This window comes from Orbicella faveolata, unplaced genomic scaffold (genome assembly GCF_042242905.1).
Source record: "Orbicella faveolata isolate gen_17 unplaced genomic scaffold, um_ofav_v1 contig_2, whole genome shotgun sequence".
NCBI classification, from domain to species: Eukaryota; Metazoa; Cnidaria; class Anthozoa; order Scleractinia; family Merulinidae; genus Orbicella; species Orbicella faveolata.
The window spans coordinates 4191339-4210601 of record NW_028301547.1 but is presented as its reverse complement, the minus strand read 5'-3'; the positions used below and the strand labels follow the sequence as shown (position 1 = coordinate 4210601).

Below are 19263 nucleotides of genomic sequence, written 5' to 3'. Positions count from 1 at the left end.
ACCTGTCATGTAAACTACCATGAATATTCTCCCTTATTTGCTGGTAGAAAAAGGTCATTTTCACACATACATACATGATGCAGTTCGTGCAACACGTGGACATTTTTCAAAATGGTGCTAAAGAAAGTCGACAATCGTATTCGCGTTTTGATTGAAAATGGCGTCCAGAAAAAGCAAAGATCACTGTTGGTTGTGGTGGGAGACAAAGGAAAAGATCAAGTAAGTTGAACAATATTCATACAGTTACTTTTGTTCGTCGTCTTGGTGTGATTCTGCAGTTTGCCAGATGTTGTTTACAACTTACTTGTCACTAGAATCTCAAAGAACTGACTCGTTATTGAAATTTCTATTTGAGTGCTCATGTTGTGTCAGCTTATTTGTAATAGGGTACCTGTAGCAAATAACTTATATGCCTTACACATTTGCATTAATGTTAATTTTTCCTAAAAGGTTAGGTACGTGAATGAATTACACATTGTTAAGCACAGCTGTTGTGCATTGAATTTGGTTGATATTAACCTTAGAGGCTTCAAGTGCTGATTCTAAATTTAGTAATGAGCTTAATAGTTTAAGTCAGCTTAAACATTTAAACATTTCCTTGTGGGTTACTACCTAGTTCAATGGTCAATAGATTAGTTATTGACCTACATGTATGATAGTATATTGACGATCATAAACATACTTATAACTATGGATGCTACAATTCTATTATCAAGTTACTGAATGGCCCATCAAGGTCCAATTGGCTGGCTGCTCAGACTGATCATCTTTCGATATACATGTAGACCTCCCAAGTTTATTCACGATCATGTTCAATTTCTTTTTATGTCACAGGTTGTCATTCTTCACCACATGCTTTCCAAAGCGACTGTCAAAGCAAGGCCTACAGTTCTATGGTGCTATAAAAAAGAACTGGGATTCAGTAGGTATGTGCCTTTATAACATTAATGATCATTGATATAATATACAGTCAAACCTCCCATAAGCAGACACCCATTGGACCAAAAAGTATCTGCATAAAAGAAGCCAGCATACATGTACTGGCTTATGGGAGGCTAAAAATGCAGTGTTTGTATGTGGCTGTGACCATTACGCATTACATAGACTGCTTAATAGAGGTGTCTGCCTATGGGAGATTTCTTTTAGCAGCGTTTGATTGTACTGTGAGCTATGTAAACTAGGTCTCTCTTTTGACACAGACTTTATATTTCAGTTTATATCCACAAAAATATGGAAGGTATTTTTTGTTTTCTTAATTCTTTAGTCACAGAAAGAAAAGAATGAAACAGCTTCAAAAGAAAATAAAGAGTGGGACCCTGGACCTAAAAAAAGACGACCCATTTGAGTTATTTATCTCGGCTACTAATATTCGATACTGTTACTATGCTGAAACACACAAGATCCTTGGTAATACATATGGCATGTGTGTCTTGCAGGTAAGGACATCATAAGACTGCTTGACTGTATTATTTAACACTAACTGCTGTAAGTTAATATGGACTAAACTGTCCCAGCCTGCCAAAGTTTCTGTGCTTGTGTCACTTGTTCAAATACATTTAACTTGGAGCATCACAACAGTGTTTCCCCTGTATGGTACATGTACTATGTACATGTATGTTCTTATCCATATCAGAATCCTAATCTCCCCTCATTTTGCCTCCTTATTTTTTTACACCTAATCTTAAGGCTCAATTATACATTTTTGATGCTTCAAGCTCATTACTAATATTTACAATGTACATATAAATACATGCTCTTTTGCACTGACTCATAGTGCCTCTAGCCGACTCCAATCATGTACATATACATCTGCATGTAGTGTACATAATTATATGCGCATGTAAATGTAATACTTGAAACATTGGAAAATTATAGGTTACACATGTACATGCAGAGAGAGAAGAGGAAGAGAGGGGATGGGATGCAGGAACCTGCAGTGGCTAGTGACAGTCACAGAGCTGACCTGATGTCAAATCCACTTATTTTTATAACTATTAAACAATTATAATAATTTGGGTTATTTGCTTTCGATTTCTATTTGACATTGAGATTATGAGCTCAAGATTTCTATCGCATGATAGTTGATGAGGGTGCAGCCCGAGTTATGTGCCCTAACGCCAACTATCGTGTATAGAAATCAAGAGCAAATAATCTAGTTATTTTAGTATAAATCTAGTAGTCATTCAAAACTTCAATCTAAATTCTCTTCAAAGACACTTTGAAAACTTAAAGAAATGGCTGCCAAAGCACACTGCAGCTGCTACACTACTCACTATCTACAACAGAATAGATAGGGTAGTGTAGCCAGTCAGAGAGTGGCATTCATGATAGAATGCTAGTCGATATATACTGTTTAATAGGTGATACTTGGTAAGGCTGAAGGCTGTACAGCATGTTGTTCCTTGCCCCATGTTAGTTACAGTATACAGTGTGTGTTGCATGCTCTAATTTTGTTACTTTTGTCATAATTTTTTTTAATTTTGTGTAGGATTTTGAGGCTCTTACCCCAAATCTCTTGGCCAGAACAGTGGAGACAGTAGAGGGTGGTGGACTGGTTGTTCTTCTGCTCAGAACAGTGTCCTCTCTGAAACAGCTTTATACAATGGCAATGGTTTGTGTCATTTTGTAGCCTTTAATTGTACTTAATAATTTGTAATCAATATTTAACAAATTGACATCAGTTTATCATGTGTCTGTCCTGTTATTGATCATAAATCATGTCGTATGTAACATTTTCTACATGTACTTTGACAATGTTATGACAAAATTCATGATCAATAACAGGACAGACCCATGAAAAACTGATGTCAATTTGTTTTTTACAATAACAAATTGTCAAATTGTCCGCTTTCGCTTGTCATGTCAACATAGCATAAATTATAAATTCCTGTGTCTGTCCACTTATTGACAATGAAAATTAGCCAATGAGTGTGTGAGAATTTCAGCAGTTATTGTAAAAAGACTGATGTTGAATATTCAGACTTAAGCTTACTGAACTGCCAAAAGTACTACATCCAGTCACTGTCTGGAGAGGAGTATGCATGAGCGGATCCAGGATTTTTCTTAGGAGGGGGTGCACCACTAAGCAATGGCGTAGCTGACGGGTGAGGTACATGTAAACAAATTTGAAAGGCAAATATGGAGAAGGCTTCATTTCACTCAGGGGGTGGTGTGCACCCCCTGCACCGTCCCCCTAGATCTGTCCCTGGTATGACTGAGTTACAATAATGGAGATATGATCATTTTGATGAGATAATTAAGATTCTAGACCCTAGCAATGGAGGTCTTTTTATTTAATGTTTAGAATACATGTAAATTTTAATGTTGTCTGGAACCTTTTATTTTTGATTTGTTGTAACTGCTTGCTCTTCAGGATGTACATTCCAGATACAGAACAGAATCTCATCAGGATGTAGTGGGAAGATTTAATGAAAGGTACATTGTACATGTATGCTCTGATTCTGCATGCACTAGCTATCAGTTAGCTGTTTGATAGAACTTTTCTAATACCTGCCCTTTAAGTTGTTGTGTTCTTAATTACTAGTATTCTGTAATAGTTAACATTGTGACTGAAAAGCCCTGTTGAAGGGAGTCTCAATAAAGTATGTACATGTATGTATGTAATGTAAACTTGCCAGTTGATCACTGAAAGTTGAATAAACTTGTTTCATTGATTAAACTTGACTGATGTTTGTTTTCTTTCTTTACAGATTCATTTTGTCGCTGACCTCATGTAAGAGCTGCATGGTTATTGATGATCAGTTGAACATCCTCCCAATATCCTCTCACACTCTAACCATCACTGCATTGCCACCAAAATCAAAGGTAATTATTGTTATATTCATTTTATTACCCTTTCTCACTTCCCTCTTAGCGTTTGTGTGGGGGGGGGGGGGAGAGGGGGGGAGAGGGGGGAGAGAGGAGGGGGGAGGTTGAGGGGGAAAGACCTTCAACAAATTATGAACAGTTTTGTTGCAGCTTTTAATTATCTTCTTGTTCAAAGTTTTTGATAAATGATGTTAATGGGACCTACAAGTAGGGGTAAAACTGCATCCAATATAATGTACTTTTTACCTGAAGCTGACGGGCCATTTAGTTGGCTGGTATATATATGCAGATTTTACCATTTTTGCCCAGAGAGAGAAGAATTCAAAAACTGCAAAATTAATAAGACTTGCCATTGATATCTTTGAATCTACTTCCTGCAGGAAGAATCCATGACTGCGAATGAGATTGAACTGAAAAGTTTGAAGGAATCATTACAAGACACACAGCCTGTGGGAGCAATTGTTAACTGCTGTCGCACCCTTGACCAGGTCATTTGAGTGAACAACCAGTTAAACTGGAGGTTGTTTTACATTTATATTAAGCTTAATTAGTGATTTACATGTGCTAAATGCTTATTAATATACTTGGTGCATGTAAAAATGCATGTACATGTAATACTTAGAATTTCTGGCTATAGTAGCAGCTACTATATATTTTACATACTACTAACAGTACTGTACATTGTACATGTATGAAGTGACCTCTACATGTACAATAAATGTATGCCCACTATGTACAAATACATTGTACACTAAGATGGTTGTACTTAAGAACAGCATTGAATATCAAGCATGAACAGTGTTTGACAGCTTCTTCTAGACAAGTGTGGCTGTGGCTCATAAAAAGTTGGGTATATAAAATGTTTCTTGTTGTGACATTCCCAGGCAAAAGCAGTTCTCAAGTTTGTTGAAACAATATCGGAGAAGACGTTAAGGAGTACTGTGACCATTACTGCTGCCCGTGGCCGTGGAAAATCAGCTGCCTTGGGACTGTCTTTGGCCTCTGCTGTCGCATTTGGGTATGTTCAGATACATGTAGGACTCAGTGCTGTCAACAAAGTATTTTCTTCTTTTTGAACAAAACATGATTAATTTTGTTCCACATCAATTTTTGTAACTTTGATTGATATTTTTTTCTGTTGTCCCTCTACCAAGTGTAACTACCGGTATTGCATCATTTTTCATTTCTTAGGTACTCAAACATGTTTGTCACCTCACCAAGCCCAGAGAATTTACACACATTGTTTGAGTTTGTCTTTAAAGGATTTGATGCTCTAGAATTTCAGGTTTGTTAGAAATCTATGTTGAACCAAAAGACTTGCCATTTTCAGAGTTGACATGTTTGTACTGAATATACACTTTGTGCATGTATGTTATTACATGTAATTTGAGACATGCAATCACCAATTTCTTGAAATCAAAGTGCTTCAGATAAAATAATTAATTACAAGAAGAGTATTTTTTACACCTATGCTCTGTGTAGGAACATTTGGATTATGAGTTAGTGCAATCAACCAACCCAGAATTTAACAAGGCGGTTGTCAGAGTGAATATCTTCAGGGACCACAGACAGACTATTCAGGTAAAAAAATATGTATGCTTGTTGATTATAGATGTTCCTTTATAACATAGCGCATGCAGGTCCTACCTTATTCCTGTTGAGAAATCATGGTGAAAATCTCAATTTATGCACAGCTGTGCGTAAATAACATGATGTGTGCAGTTTCATTTTAGCTGCAAAATTTCTGTCGAGTTTAGCTGCGAGTTCCTTTTGCTAATGTTTCAGCAATGTGAACATCCTGAACAATCCAAACCCTACATGTACTTCAAGCCTTTGGCTTTCATGTCAAGCTTAAATATTGACTGAAACTTGAGTATTTTGACTCTTTTTGTCTCCATTTTCATTGAGTATTTTTACTTTGTTTGCCTACATTGTCATAAATTCGAAGTAGTGAATTCTTCATTGACAATTTTAGGAACCAGATGAAGCATTTACGTTGAACTGTTGCTCAAGTGATCGTGGCGTGTTTTTAACCAGGGAATAGGATCATTTGTTTTCCTTCACTGTGAATTGTGAGAACTTTGTAGTCAATCACAAATAGAACATGTTTTAGTACCCAAGTTGTTGTCGCTATGTTATAAAAGAATTGGTTCATGCTTTTAGCTGTGTATATATCGAGTTATGGATGCACTTGGGAAGTTTGGAGAGCACTCAAGAAGCTAGAGTTGCTCTCAGCTATCGCCTCAAGCAACTCTTACACTTCTCTCGTGCTCTCCAAACTTCCCACATGCATCCATAACTCAATATACGCAAATGTTAAGCGTGACCCAATTCTTTAGTTGCATGTAATGCAAGTGATCAAAGCCATGAGAATTTTGTGGCTTTTTGCTTCTCACTCTGTAATCCCAAACTTCAACTGGCCAGCATAATAGGGTTGTAATACATCAAAGTCGCTGGAGCTTTGTAGCCCTTTCCATGCACTATACTGTGTCTCTTCATATGATGCTAGCCAGTAAAAGGATCATTCTGTCAGTTCTCCAGTCTATGACAGTGACTGTGCAATGTTTTGAAGAATGTAAACCTGACAACTGAATGTTCCATTTAGTACATCCACCCATCAGATTCACACAAACTTGGTCAGGCGGAGTTGGTGGTCATTGACGAGGCTGCTGCCATCCCTCTTCCACTGGTTAAAGATCTCATGGGACCATACCTTGTGTTTTTGTCATCAACTGTAAACGGGTAAGGCTGAGAGAAGTGTTTGTCTTGGAAGTACATAAATATGACTAAGACTTTGCAATCGGTAGTTAACGTAAGTCTTCCTTGTAGTTTTGGTGAAGGAGTAACTTTCAATAAAAGAAGTATGTACAGTACGAATTAAATTAATTCCAAGATATGTAGTATATTGCATGTAAATTTACTTTTTATGTTCACTCTTTTAGTCAGATGTACTTTACATCTGTTGCCCAATTTATGTTATTGTACTCTTTATACTTAATAGTTCAGTTACTGTGCAGTTGTTGAAACATTTTTTATTTTCATCTTACCGATTAAGTTGAAATAAATGTTTGTTTTGTTAATTTTTGTCATCTTTCAGATATGAAGGAACGGGGCGATCACTCTCCTTGAAACTGATCCAACAGCTACGAGAACAGAGCACAACTCTAGGGTCTGCCAACAAAGGCAGCAGCTCTGCTTCTCTTGGTCGCAGCCTTCAGGAGATAACACTGAATGAGTCAATCCGTTATGCCCCTGGTGATGAGGTGGAGAGGTGGTTGAACCACCTTCTCTGTTTAGATGCCACGGTGGTGCAAAGACTGACTTCAGGTTGTCCACTGCCCGAAAACTGTGATTTGTATCCTTTCCTTTAATTGTTAGACTACGGGTAGTCCTTCTTTCGCTTGGTCCGTCGTGCGTGACGCGAAAGAAAACCGCGAGGAAAAAAATTGCCGCGCGAAATCGTGGGGACCCTACTTTCGCGCGCCTCTCGCGCCCAGATTTTTTTCCCGCGGTTTTCTTTCGCCTCACGCACGACGGACTAAGCGAAAGAGGGACTACTGGTAGTCTAATAATAATTGTTGTGAGTACGACTTGTACCATCATTACTGTATGAAAGAACGGGCTGGTCAAACAGCTGTTGGAACTTACCTTTTGAACGAAAAACAAAAGCAAACAAAAACAGTTTGTGTGACTATCCAAACTCACCAACCAACCAACCAACCAACCAGGTGAGCCGGCACTCAATTACAATTTGGAGGAAAGTGTACAAGGATGGAACTGAAAAACAATCAGTCAAACACAAATAAATGATAATTTTTTTGGTTCATACCGCATAAATACCCACTGGGTTAAAAAGACCTCAAAACATACATGTACAGTGGACGTCTGCATTTACAGTACAAGTATATCGTAACGCATTTTCCAAATAAGTGGAGAAATTCAATTTAATTCCAAATGAAATTGTGGAAATTTAGGTTAAATAGTAAGTATAACGTCTTGAACGATTTCCAAATTAGCCTCAACACACCTCAAGTTTGACATTGTAAGGCATTTCATAGGCTTTGGGTAAGATCATTTAATTCATTTGTCAAAATACTGGTACCAAAAAGGCATTTATCCTGCCTTCATTTACCAACAACTTTATGACTGACACCTCTTTTTGAAATAAACATAACACGGTAAAAAGAAATTTGGTCTGTGTGCAGTTTCGCCCGGAGTTTAGGTCGTTCGTTCACTCCCTGTAACTGAATGCAGACAACAGTCGGCCAACGGTCGACAGCGGCCGAGAGGAGGCCGAGAGCTGGCCAATTGTCGGCCGTCAGACGACCGACAAACGACCAACAGTTGACCGACATACGGCCAACAGTCGGCCAACAGATGGCGGACATTCAACCGGCAGGTTTGTTCGGAAGCTGTTCTTCACAGTTACTCTGTTTTTGTCAGCCCATATCAACTTAATTCTGCTCATCAGATATTACGTCAACCGTGACACACTGTTCTCATACCACAAAGCATCTGAAGTGTTCCTGCAAAGACTTATGGCTCTTTATGTGGCTTCTCATTACAAGGTAATTGATAGTTTTGGTGTTTCGTTTGAGGGGAACTACATGCACATGTAGCTACAGTTCTGTTTTTAGATAATCTTTGCAGGATTTTTCATTCTTAGTCATCTCATACATTACTTTCAAAAGATTTCGGACGTGTGATTTTCGGACACTTTTTCTCTCATTTCGGACAAATTTCGGACAAAAATTTCGAACACTTTGCTGAAACATAGCTAAAGTAAGTTTACGCCAACAAAACAAATTAGGTTGAAACAACATCTGTGAAAATGATAGTTTTGCTGCAGCCTCAAGATTTTTACAGATACACCGACGAGAAAATAACAGAAATCGTATCACACCGTTAAGTACATGTATCTCAAGTCGTGTCTTACCAAGAGTTCGCTTCATGAAGGAAACTAAGAGCTTTGGAGTTACTTAAAAGTTTCCTACTGTACTGTAAATATTTCGGACGGTTTTATTTTCGGGCACTTCTTTTGTCCGAAATTAAAATCGTCCGAAATTTGTGCAAGTAATGTATATTATACAGTCAGGTAGTTTAAACAAACTTAAGGTGATTTTGTAAAAAAAAAAAAAATGATAGCTTAACAGTAGCCGCCTTTTCATGTTACCTTCACAGAACACTCCAAATGACCTTCAGCTGTTATCTGATGCACCAGCTCACCATATTTTCTGTTTGCTGGGTCCTGTTGATCCAGCTCAGAATACCTTACCAGAAGTGTACTGTGTCCTGCAGGTAAAAACCGCGCCAAACATGTGCAAGAGGATGTCATAATTGCCCGTGTTCATGTCCAATGAAAAGTTATTTTGGCCACGTTCAAATAAAATTACCTTTAAATTGAAGTAAACCTGAAAATAGTAGTTTGCTAAGATAAAAAATCACGAAAGAGATAATAATAAACCATAAAGAAACAAGGATGGTTAAGGATGGAGAAGATTAACACGGATTACAAACGGCGAACTTGAAAAATTTAGGCTCAACTTTTCAAGATGCACAAACTGTGACGTAGCTCGTTTAAAGTATTTGTTGGTCTTTCTTCTTTTTCTTTTTAAGACACTGCACTACCAAACATTCACGGGTTCCCAGAGAACCCAACTGAGGCATTGTGCAACATATTTTGTGCATGTGACAGTTTTCTCTAAATCGATGATTGATCAAGCCATCCGATTTCTAATTAACTCATACGTTTCTGAACCAGGTTTGCCTTGAAGGTGATATTTCAAAGTCGTCCATCATGAACAGTCTGTCACGTGGCAAAAGAGCATCCGGGGATCTTATACCATGGACAGTTTCACAGCAGTTCAATGATCATGACTTTGCTGGGCTGTCTGGCGGGAGAATCGTCAGAATTGCCACCCATCCTGACTTTCAAGGGGTATGACCTCGTACTAATGATCTTGAGTCTAATGAAAACCATTATGATGTAGCTAATTTTTTTTTTCAAAATTTAGTCTGAGTACTTTTTCTAGTTTATATCTAATTTGAGTAGTTTATATTTAGCTTATAGCGGACACTTTAAACCTGTCAACTGACTTTGCTTCCATAAGTTGAAGTTATGTTTCTCAATCTCATTTCATATTTCATTCATCAAGTTTAGACAAAGGTAATCATAACCGTGACAGTATGTGGATAAGTCATCTTTATTAGCATAGATTTTAGCGATTTTATTTTTCCGATTTCTCCTTAGTTTTAGCTTCGATTGAGAAGTGTCATCAAACACTCAGGATTGTTATTAATTAGCGTATTTCTAATCACCTCAAAGCTCGTCAAAAATACCTCTCTGTGCGCGTCGTATTCTCAGCACTCTTCTCGGTGTTTGCAAATTGGTAAAACACGGTTACTCGTATGTGACATATTATTTCTCATGGTAATGACATCACGTTTTGATTTCCTAAGATTGAGAGTTGTTCCTTTCACCTTCAAGGTGCCACGATCTTTGGAATCATAATCATTCTAATTGTCACTTTTCTTCATTTCAACAATAGATGGGATATGGCAAACGAGCAATGAACCTTCTTATTCAGTATTATGAAGGCAAAATTCCCAGTTTATCTGAAGAAGGCCAGGAAGATAAACAAATTTCAACTTTGACTGGAGATGAGGTAAATATCGACAGAATGTGGCTCTCTTTGCGATGGACCAGCTTTCCATTTTCCATTTAAACGCACTTTAAAATATGAAGAATGTATTTAGGAACATTTGAAACAGTGGAAACTCATTTGAACGAAAACGCACTGCATCAAAACGATTTCTAAAAGTCATTTCCAAGACATTTTCAAATATTGGCTTCGTATCTCAGTAAAAACCACTAAGCTCGAAGCGGTTACAATTACTGTTACAATAACATGAAACAGCATCTGCAGAGCAAGGATTCGTCCTGCTAAATTTGCTTTTATACGATTGTTTAAATATCGATAGTTCTTTTTCTTTTTCGCATAAAGGCATACCCTGCGAGACGGAGATTCCGCCCTTTCTTTGCCTCGTAAGATAATTAAGGCTCTGACTGAAATTAAACATTCGGTTTGTTGTGTATTCTTATTTATTTTGCAGGAAGTAGGTTTATTGGAAGAGGTGATTTCTCCAAGAAGTAATCTGCCGCCTTTGTTGTTAAAACTTAGTGAGCGACCGGCTGAACAACTTGATTATCTTGGTGTTTCATACGGACTGACGGTACAACTGCTAAGGTACGTTGATTAACATACATTATTAAATAATTTAATAGTTTATTACATTGTATATTTATTTGACACAATGTTCAATGGTGAAGAGCAACGTCGTAATTGGTTCCACGATTTACCATCTGCCGAAATGAAGCTCGCGTCACTGACAAAAAAAATTGTCCTCTCGATAGCATCCCTTGTCAGATTAGAAGTACATGTACACCTGTATTGGTTTTGCCTCATTATAACAAGCGTATTGCTGAACCTAACTGAGCCTCTCGACTCGGTCTATTGCACTAACCATCAGGCTGTATAATTAACCCTTTATGGGAAAAATAAAACTAACTGGTGACTGAAATTGACGTATTCTTTCTGATTCTTAGATTTTGGAAGAGATCTGGCTTTGTTCCTGTATACCTGCGGCAAACTCCAGTAAGGATGGGCTCTATGTATACTTTTTTACTAACGAGTTTTTATTTCAGTTCAGTACTTATATATTTATTTGACTGAATGTTTCTTTGCAGAACTTCAACGCATTGCCTTGTAAACATTTCCCCACCCTTCCCTCTTCCACTATAATCCCTCCTTTTCTTCGGGGTAAGATGATACCCCATTTTACCAAGCCCTCTTCTACAAAGTCCCATAAACGTTCCCCATAAACTGTTTCCTGTGTTGCCTTTAGTACTAACAACACTAACTTCTCTCTACTTTATAGAATGACTTGACCGGTGAACATTCTTGTATTATGTTGCGACGCTTGACTGATTCCGAAGAAGACACTAGTGACAACTGGCTGCAAGCCTACATGGCTGGTAAGTATTTTGACGCCATGTTGAGGGGTGCATTTTTACTGGCAATTGGAAGAGTTTTTCTCAATCCCTGGAGTATTACGCAGACGTTTAAGTATGTTAACGACTCTTAGAATAATGTTCGTAATGTTCTTATGGCGTAATTTTCATCTACCATTCTTCGTCCTGAGGCTTGATCGAGCGGTATTTGAAACTTTCCCGGTCTAAAACAGGGTGGGCCTTTTTGAAGAAACATAGCTTGCGTTATACGCGTAAATGTGGAAGAGGAAGCGAAAAACGCGCGGAAGAAGGCATCCCCGCTTCCAATACCCCTCCCCCCTGCTTTACGCTTGCTACGCAGGCTAGACGAAATAATTCGGTCCCGTCTCACAATACACGATGATTACAGACAAACGCTTGTAAGCACGATTTCTGTTAAAAATCTCTCTCTGTAAAAAATCTCTGGGTAGATTTTTATAATATACTTATTTTTTTTTGTCCATTTGTTTACCTTGGCAGATTTCCGCAGGCGCTTCCTGTCTCTCCTTTCTTATCAGTTTCGTAGTTATTCTCCGTCATTAGCGCTGAGTATACTGAAGAACAAAAGCGTCAAAGAAGGAGAGAGAGGTTTGCATGAGTTTAATTTCGGTGTATTCATTCTGTTATTTCTTTTTGGACGTCCACTCAAAACTCGTTATTCACACTTGACAAAATTCAGCGTCCACGGAAGGGGTAACGCCCACAAAACCACTTGAAAGTTAACGTCCACACTAAACTCAGCGTTAACGCAAAACTTGACGCCTACAGAAAATTTCACGTAGACGCAAAACTCGATTTTCACGCTTAAGTCATCGTCCGTACATAAACTCTACGTCCCCTGAAACCAGGACTTTGATACAGAACTCACCCTCACTTAAAATATGGCGTGCACACAAACCTCAGCGCCACAAGAAGGTCACGTCCTAAAAGTCTTGACGTCCCCACAGAAGTTGTGTTTAAGTCAAAATTCGTCGTCCTTACAAAATCTTATTACGTCCACACCAAACTTACCTTTAATTTTTTATAATCATTGAAGAATTTCCGTACTTTCATTTTAGGTTTAACAAAAGGTGAATTAGAAGCGGTCCTTACAACGTACGACATTAAAAGACTGGATCTTTACTCTCGAAACATGGTAGACTACCATCTAATCACAGATTTGCTTCCAGCGGGTAAGGAGTTGAAACTGTGCTGTTTATGAGTGATGTTTCAAAATGGCACTAATACAAATGCCTATTTCACCTTACTGTTTTTCTTTCGCAGTTTCAAGGATGTTTTTCCTTCAGAGGCTGGACTTCGACCTTTCTGCAGTCCAATCCGTAAGTGTAGTATAGCGTTACTAAATATTTAGTTACCCGGTCACTTTTGTTTTTGCTTTTGTTCTGTGTTTCTTTTTCTTGCCCGCTGTTATTACATCTCACTATAAAACGTAGCACGATAGCCTAGCTCGCCAGAAATTCTCAGTTGCATAGTGGTTAGGGCGTCCCACTGATCTGCGGGAGGTCGTAGATTCGAATCCTGTCGAGGGCGTTTGATTCTTATCTTTCACTTCTACCCTTCGACGCATCTCCTCCTAGCAGTATGTCCAGTATGGGTAAGGCGCACATCACTATTGGCCCTATAAAGGGACGTTGCGTACCAGGCTAGAGTTCTTGGTAGCTCAGTTCGTCCGACAGGTTTCGAACCCGCTCTGGGAGTCTATTGTTTGTTTGTGTTGGTTTTGTTGTGCATGTTTTCGACTGTTGAACCCTTATGGCCAAGTTGATTGACATCTATTACAGCTACTATTTGTTTTTAAGATATTCTTGAGTTCATCACATTTCCTGAATTAGTGTTAAATGTATTTAGTTTCTCGTGTACTGATCGAAATAGCAGGGTTTTGAGGGGTCTTGTAATACGTGCCGTCGTGTCATACAAGTAAAGAGTAAGGTGTAACAGTGGTATTCAGTAATATTCTAAATAACAACGAATTCTGTTTTGTTGTTGACAGGCGATTCTTCTTGGTCTAGGACTTCAACACAAGACAATAGAAACCCTTGAGGTACTCATCACTTCTGTAAATATGACCACATTTTTGGGGGGATTCAGTGTAAACCTTGTAGCATCTTTGTAATTATTTTATTGTGCTTCATTTTCTTCAGAAGGAATTGGAGCTACCTTCTTCTCAGCTCCTTGGACTGTTTAACAGAACTATTAGAAAAGCTGTCCAGGTAAGCCTCTTTACTTTGTAGAAAAGTCAAAGATTCGACTCGAAAAATACCACACTGATGGCGGTGCTCTACAGAATCAGTTTAACTGATTCTGATTCTTGAACTTCCTCCTGTTGGGTGTTGCTGCTTGAATTGCGCGTGGAAATTCAAAACCACCGCGAAACAACCACCTGGAACAACATGGTCTCTGCAGAACTACGATGGAACCTGCACAGTCCTTCTCTATAACGGTCACCTTGTCACATCGACCAGGATTGTTTGTTCCAACCGCGCAGCAATTTATACTTTTTACTTTTGTTGAAACACTACAACGGTCTCCCCTCTACAGCACACAGCTATAGACTCTGCCCCAGAATGAACGATATAGCTCGAGGTTCAATCGCGTTTCATTCAGTACGGGATTTTTCGGGTCGACTCTCAGATCGTTCTGGAGCGGAAGAAGAAACGACTGTAACTATGGCTACAACTTGATTGAAGGTGATTTACATTACCTTGATCTTACTGAACTTCATACCTTATCCTTTTTTGTCTTCTTTGGTATTGATCTTGGCTGGTCTTTTTTGTTTTCAGTGTTTTAATTCAGTTCTGGAGTCATCCTTCGACAGCCAAGTAACCAAAGGAAAGGAAGTGTCGATGGAGCCGTTAGCTCAGGGACTTCAAGAGGATCTGGTTAGCCTTTTAGTTCATTGTGAAGAACCCAGCATACCTGTACTTTGTTTAGAATTTAATCTCACGTGCTAAGTTTTTTCATCAATGTTGTGAATAAGAAACTCGCAGCATTTACAGATTCCTCTTTACAAAACCGCAACCGGACAAAGAACATTCTTCTATAGAACTGTTAAACTTCGGAACACATTAGACTCAAGTTATAACCTTTTAAGAAAACATTTAATCTCCAAATTTCTAGAGTCTTGAACACACTCATGTATTTCCTTTATATATCGTTTTATTTATTATTTATTTATTTATTTATTTGTTTATTTATTTATTTTTTGTACCTTTATTCTAAAAAGCCCAATTGGGACGAATAAAGTATGTATACATGTAATTCACCTTCACTGGGCGCATGGCTGTGACATGATATTTTGCGTTATTAGGACTTTGTTAGTTACTTACAAAAGATGCTGTTATATGGAAATTTCAGGAAGAAGCTGCAAAGGAATTGAAAGAAAAACAAAAGAAAGAGCTGGAAAAACTCAAAAATCTTGATCTCAGCGAGTAGGTTCACATTAATTTATACATTAAATTATATATTTTGTAAATTACACTATTTTGACGATATTGATTTTCTTTGTATTGGTCGGGTCACTTTCATGGCCAGAAATTCCGGACATCGAGTCTGTTAATTTTCGTGCGGCATACGTCTATTACACATTTTAGTGGTGCATACCGCTGTTCAGTACGACGTACTTCGGGCTCAACGACATTACAGAAAAAGTTGTTGTACAAAAAGATGTTGTTGGGCATGTAAATAACTGCTGACCGAAGTAATTGCATGAAAGTAAAAACTAGAGAAAATTACCTTTCAAAAATTGTCTTTTGGAGCAAAATCGGACCATTTGCAGCCGAAATATCGCCGTGCAAAGACACCGGATTTGGGGATTTTAGCGCGGCTGTTTACGAACTTGCTTTCCGTCATTTTGAAAGCTTTTTAAAACCAAAAAGCAGAGCGAAGAAATCAGCATCGCAGGTGAAAATTGGTCAAATAGTACATAATACGTTGCTTTTCTTCAAACGATCGCGGCACTTGGGATATCCCGATTATGTTGTCTGCTACAGAGGATCAAAATCTTCTTGGGATGCAAAAATGGGATTTCAAGTCTCTGTTTTGTAGAGCATTGTATGGGCCAAGCTTCGAAAATAAACATCGATGAAAAGCAGGGCCAGTAACATTTGTTGATGAAAACCAACTTATCAGAATAGCCGAGGAAACTTTCAAGAACTCTACCGGATCGCGGCGCTTGTTCCCGGTAAGCCAGAACGTGCTCTATTTTACTTTGTTTTATTTCTGCCATACATTTCCTTTGAGTGTTTGGCGGCCATATTGTCAAGTAACCTCGCGCGTGCGCCGTTGCGATGTCCGGAATTTCTGGCCATGGCTGTTTCTTTCCCATGGACAGCCAGGGGATTTCACAGGCTGTGTAACTACAGTAAAAATCCGCATAAAAGAAGACATGTTTTGGGGTTTCAGGCTGATTTTGTCTGGTGTTTTCTGCAAAATCAGCCTGAAAATGTTCTTAAGGTGTTCTTAAAATTGTTTCTAAAAATCAAATACTCCATAGACTACCAACAGATGAAATCAATGCGCAAGCACAACATTTTAATTAATTAATGTATTGCACATATATTGATCTACTCAGTACTGTACTTAGTATTGTACCCTAGTAGGTTATTCTAATCTAACTGGCAGCTAATTTTTTATATAAGAACAATTTTCATCTTTCAGGCTGAATGTGTTCTTATGTGTATGGCACTTTTTTGACCAAATTTCAGCCTGTGTGTTCTTAATCCACTTGTTCTTTTATGCGGTTTTTACTGTATTGCTTTCCAGCACCTGCACCTGTACCTTGTTAAGTAGTCCTTTTCTTCGTGTTAGGTTTGCCATATCGGGAAAGGATGAAGAATGGCAGCAGGCTCTTAGCAGCAGTAAGAACAATGTTAGCGTGATCAGCGTGACAAGTACAAAGCGAAAGGCGAAGGTGAGTTTGTCAAGTCACATGATAGGCCAATTATTTCAACTTGGCCCCGAGGCTAGGAGGAATAAAACAATAGAAATCACATCGAGGTTGAGGGATAAATTACTAATTTACTTTGTTTTTTTTTTTCCCAAGCCTCATAGCCAAGTTAGAATGATGAATGTTGTTGTTGAATGCTTATAGCGGTCACTGCTCTCAGCTACACGTAGCTAGTTCACAGGCATGCCACTTAAGCTGCAAGAAACAAATATCTCAGGTTTAAAAATCCCAACTGGCGGGAGGCAGACCAATTGGCTATTTAAAAGCATGACCGAGGAGTTGAACTAGGGTCTACCGAGAAACAACTCCACCTTAGTGGTCAGAGCGGGACTTAAACCTGCGACCTCCGGATTTCAAGTCCAGCGCCCTAACCACTCGGCCACGCTGCCTCCATATCATTACTGTAGGCACATCTTCATTGATCCGCTTTGCTCTTTTCAGCCGTCCGACGATCAAAAACGATCACACAAGAAGCCAAAGAAGTCCAAACAGAAACACCACACCAGTTGATTTTGGTGTCAATATACTACTTGGCAACTGGAGACCGGCACAGAAAGCTGACCTGCTGCGTCACCTCTATCATCTGTTTATTTAAGAGTGGTTTGAATGAACTGAACAGAAGTTTCTATATCTGGGCTCAGTTCTCCTTCAGACCATGCGTTACATAAGCTGTGAGCGTAACCAAATAGGTGTGACTGAACACTGAATAGAGATCTAAAACTCTTGTCTTTAACCCACTTTTTTCGATCATTTTCGTCTTTAGATACTCTTTCGATACTTATACTTGGTCACTTCCGATGATTTTTGAATATCTTTCTCGTCAACACTGGGCAACACTACATTTTCCGTTACTAGTTCGTGGTCGGAAATTGAATCGCAATGGAGAATACTTAGTAGCCAGGCTCGAAAGGTGAGAAACAACCCATGTAACTGAGCGACCACGCTCGACAGCTGCCAAAATATTCAGAAATCAGAATCATCTGTAGCTTGGGACTCTAGTGCATAAAAATTAACATGGACTGAATCAAACACGTGATTTTTAATCAGTACTCGGGAAGTAAACTGCCTCTTTACTATCATTTCCATGCAAGACTGCGTCTGATAACAAAATAACCACTTGCGGGATTTGAGGTGACGATTTCAGAGACGAAAAGTGAAGCAAAGTGAAAAATATTTTCTGCAGTCTTGACTGGGAGCAAAGCACGTTTTCGGAAACGAAGGGAATGCTAGTAGTTCCACCTGTCTTTTGTCTATGATTCCCCAACTGGATTCACCTTTAGCTAGCACTCTATTTCTAGAACCAATGCACTTTTATGGAAAGTAGTTCCACAGCTTTTTCATTGTTCCAGAGACATCCAGCTTTTCGCTTTTCTTTTGTTGAGCTGTAACATATTAAGCAATACCATGTATAGATACAATATGAATGCATTTTCACGTCTAGAAGCAGTGGACGTTTACGGAAGTTTGGTGAAAATAGTTCCACGGCTTTTTCATTGTTCCAGAGATATCCAGCCTTCCGCTTTTCTTTTGTTGGACTGTAACATTTGAAGCAATACCATGCATGGATACAAGCGACCACGCTCGAAAGGTGACAAACAACTCATGTAGCTGAGCGACCACGCTCGACAGCTGCCAAAATATTCAGAATCATCTGTAGCTTGAGACTCAAGTGTATAAAAATTAACATTGACTGAATGAAACATGTGATTTTTAATCAGTACTCGGGAAATAAAGTGCCTCTTTACCGTCATTTCCATGCAAGACTGCGTCTAATAACAAAATAACCACTTGGGGAATTTGAGGTGACGATTTAAGAGACGAAAAGTGAAACAAAGTGAAAAAGATTTTCTGCAGTATTGACTAACAACAAACACGTTTGCGGAAACTAAGGGAATGCTAGTAGTTCCACCTGTCTTTTGTCTATGATTCCTCAACTGGACTCACCTTTAGCTAGCACTCTATTTCTAGCGCTCTATTTTTAGAAGCAATGCACGTTTACGAAAGTTTGGTGAAAATAGTTCCGCGGCTTTTTCATTGTTCCAGAGACATGCAGCTTTTCGCTTTCTTTCGTTGAACTGTAACATTTGAAGCAATACCATGCATGGATACAAGCGACCACGCTCGACAGCTGCCAAAATATTCAGAATCATCTGTAGCTTGAGACTCTAATGCATAAAAATTAACATTGACTGAATGAAACATGTGATTTTTAATCAGTACTCGGGAAATAAAGTGCCTCTTTACCGTCATTTCCATTCAAGACTGCGTCTAATAACAAAATAACCACTTGGGGAATTTCAGGTGACGATTTAAGAGACGAAAAGTGAAACAAAGTGAAAAAGATTTTCTGCAGTATTGACTAGGAACAAAACACGTTTGCGGAAACTAAGGGAATGCTAGTAGTTCCACCTGTCTTTTGTCTATGGTTCCTCAACTGGAC

The 19263-nt window shown here is 38.6% G+C and overlaps 1 protein-coding gene across 1 annotated transcript; it reads left to right on the top strand.

Annotated features, from left to right (window-relative positions):
• On the top strand, positions 1-19072 carry LOC110061781 (RNA cytidine acetyltransferase-like). Its single transcript, XM_089289075.1, has 28 exons — positions 1-219; positions 835-926; positions 1265-1436; positions 2489-2611; positions 3374-3435; positions 3711-3825; positions 4209-4316; positions 4713-4846; positions 5020-5113; positions 5311-5409; positions 6434-6570; positions 6926-7183; positions 8300-8396; positions 9010-9126; positions 9590-9766; positions 10377-10493; positions 10942-11075; positions 11435-11483; positions 11767-11863; positions 12359-12466; positions 12937-13050; positions 13142-13197; positions 13869-13919; positions 14020-14088; positions 14659-14757; positions 15233-15306; positions 16685-16787; positions 17265-19072. Exons 1-28 carry the CDS (start codon positions 112-114, stop codon positions 17331-17333), a joined length of 3033 nt encoding a protein of 1010 aa, XP_089145201.1. The 5' UTR covers positions 1-111; the 3' UTR covers positions 17334-19072.
• The last annotated feature ends 191 nt before the right edge of the window (positions 19073-19263 follow it).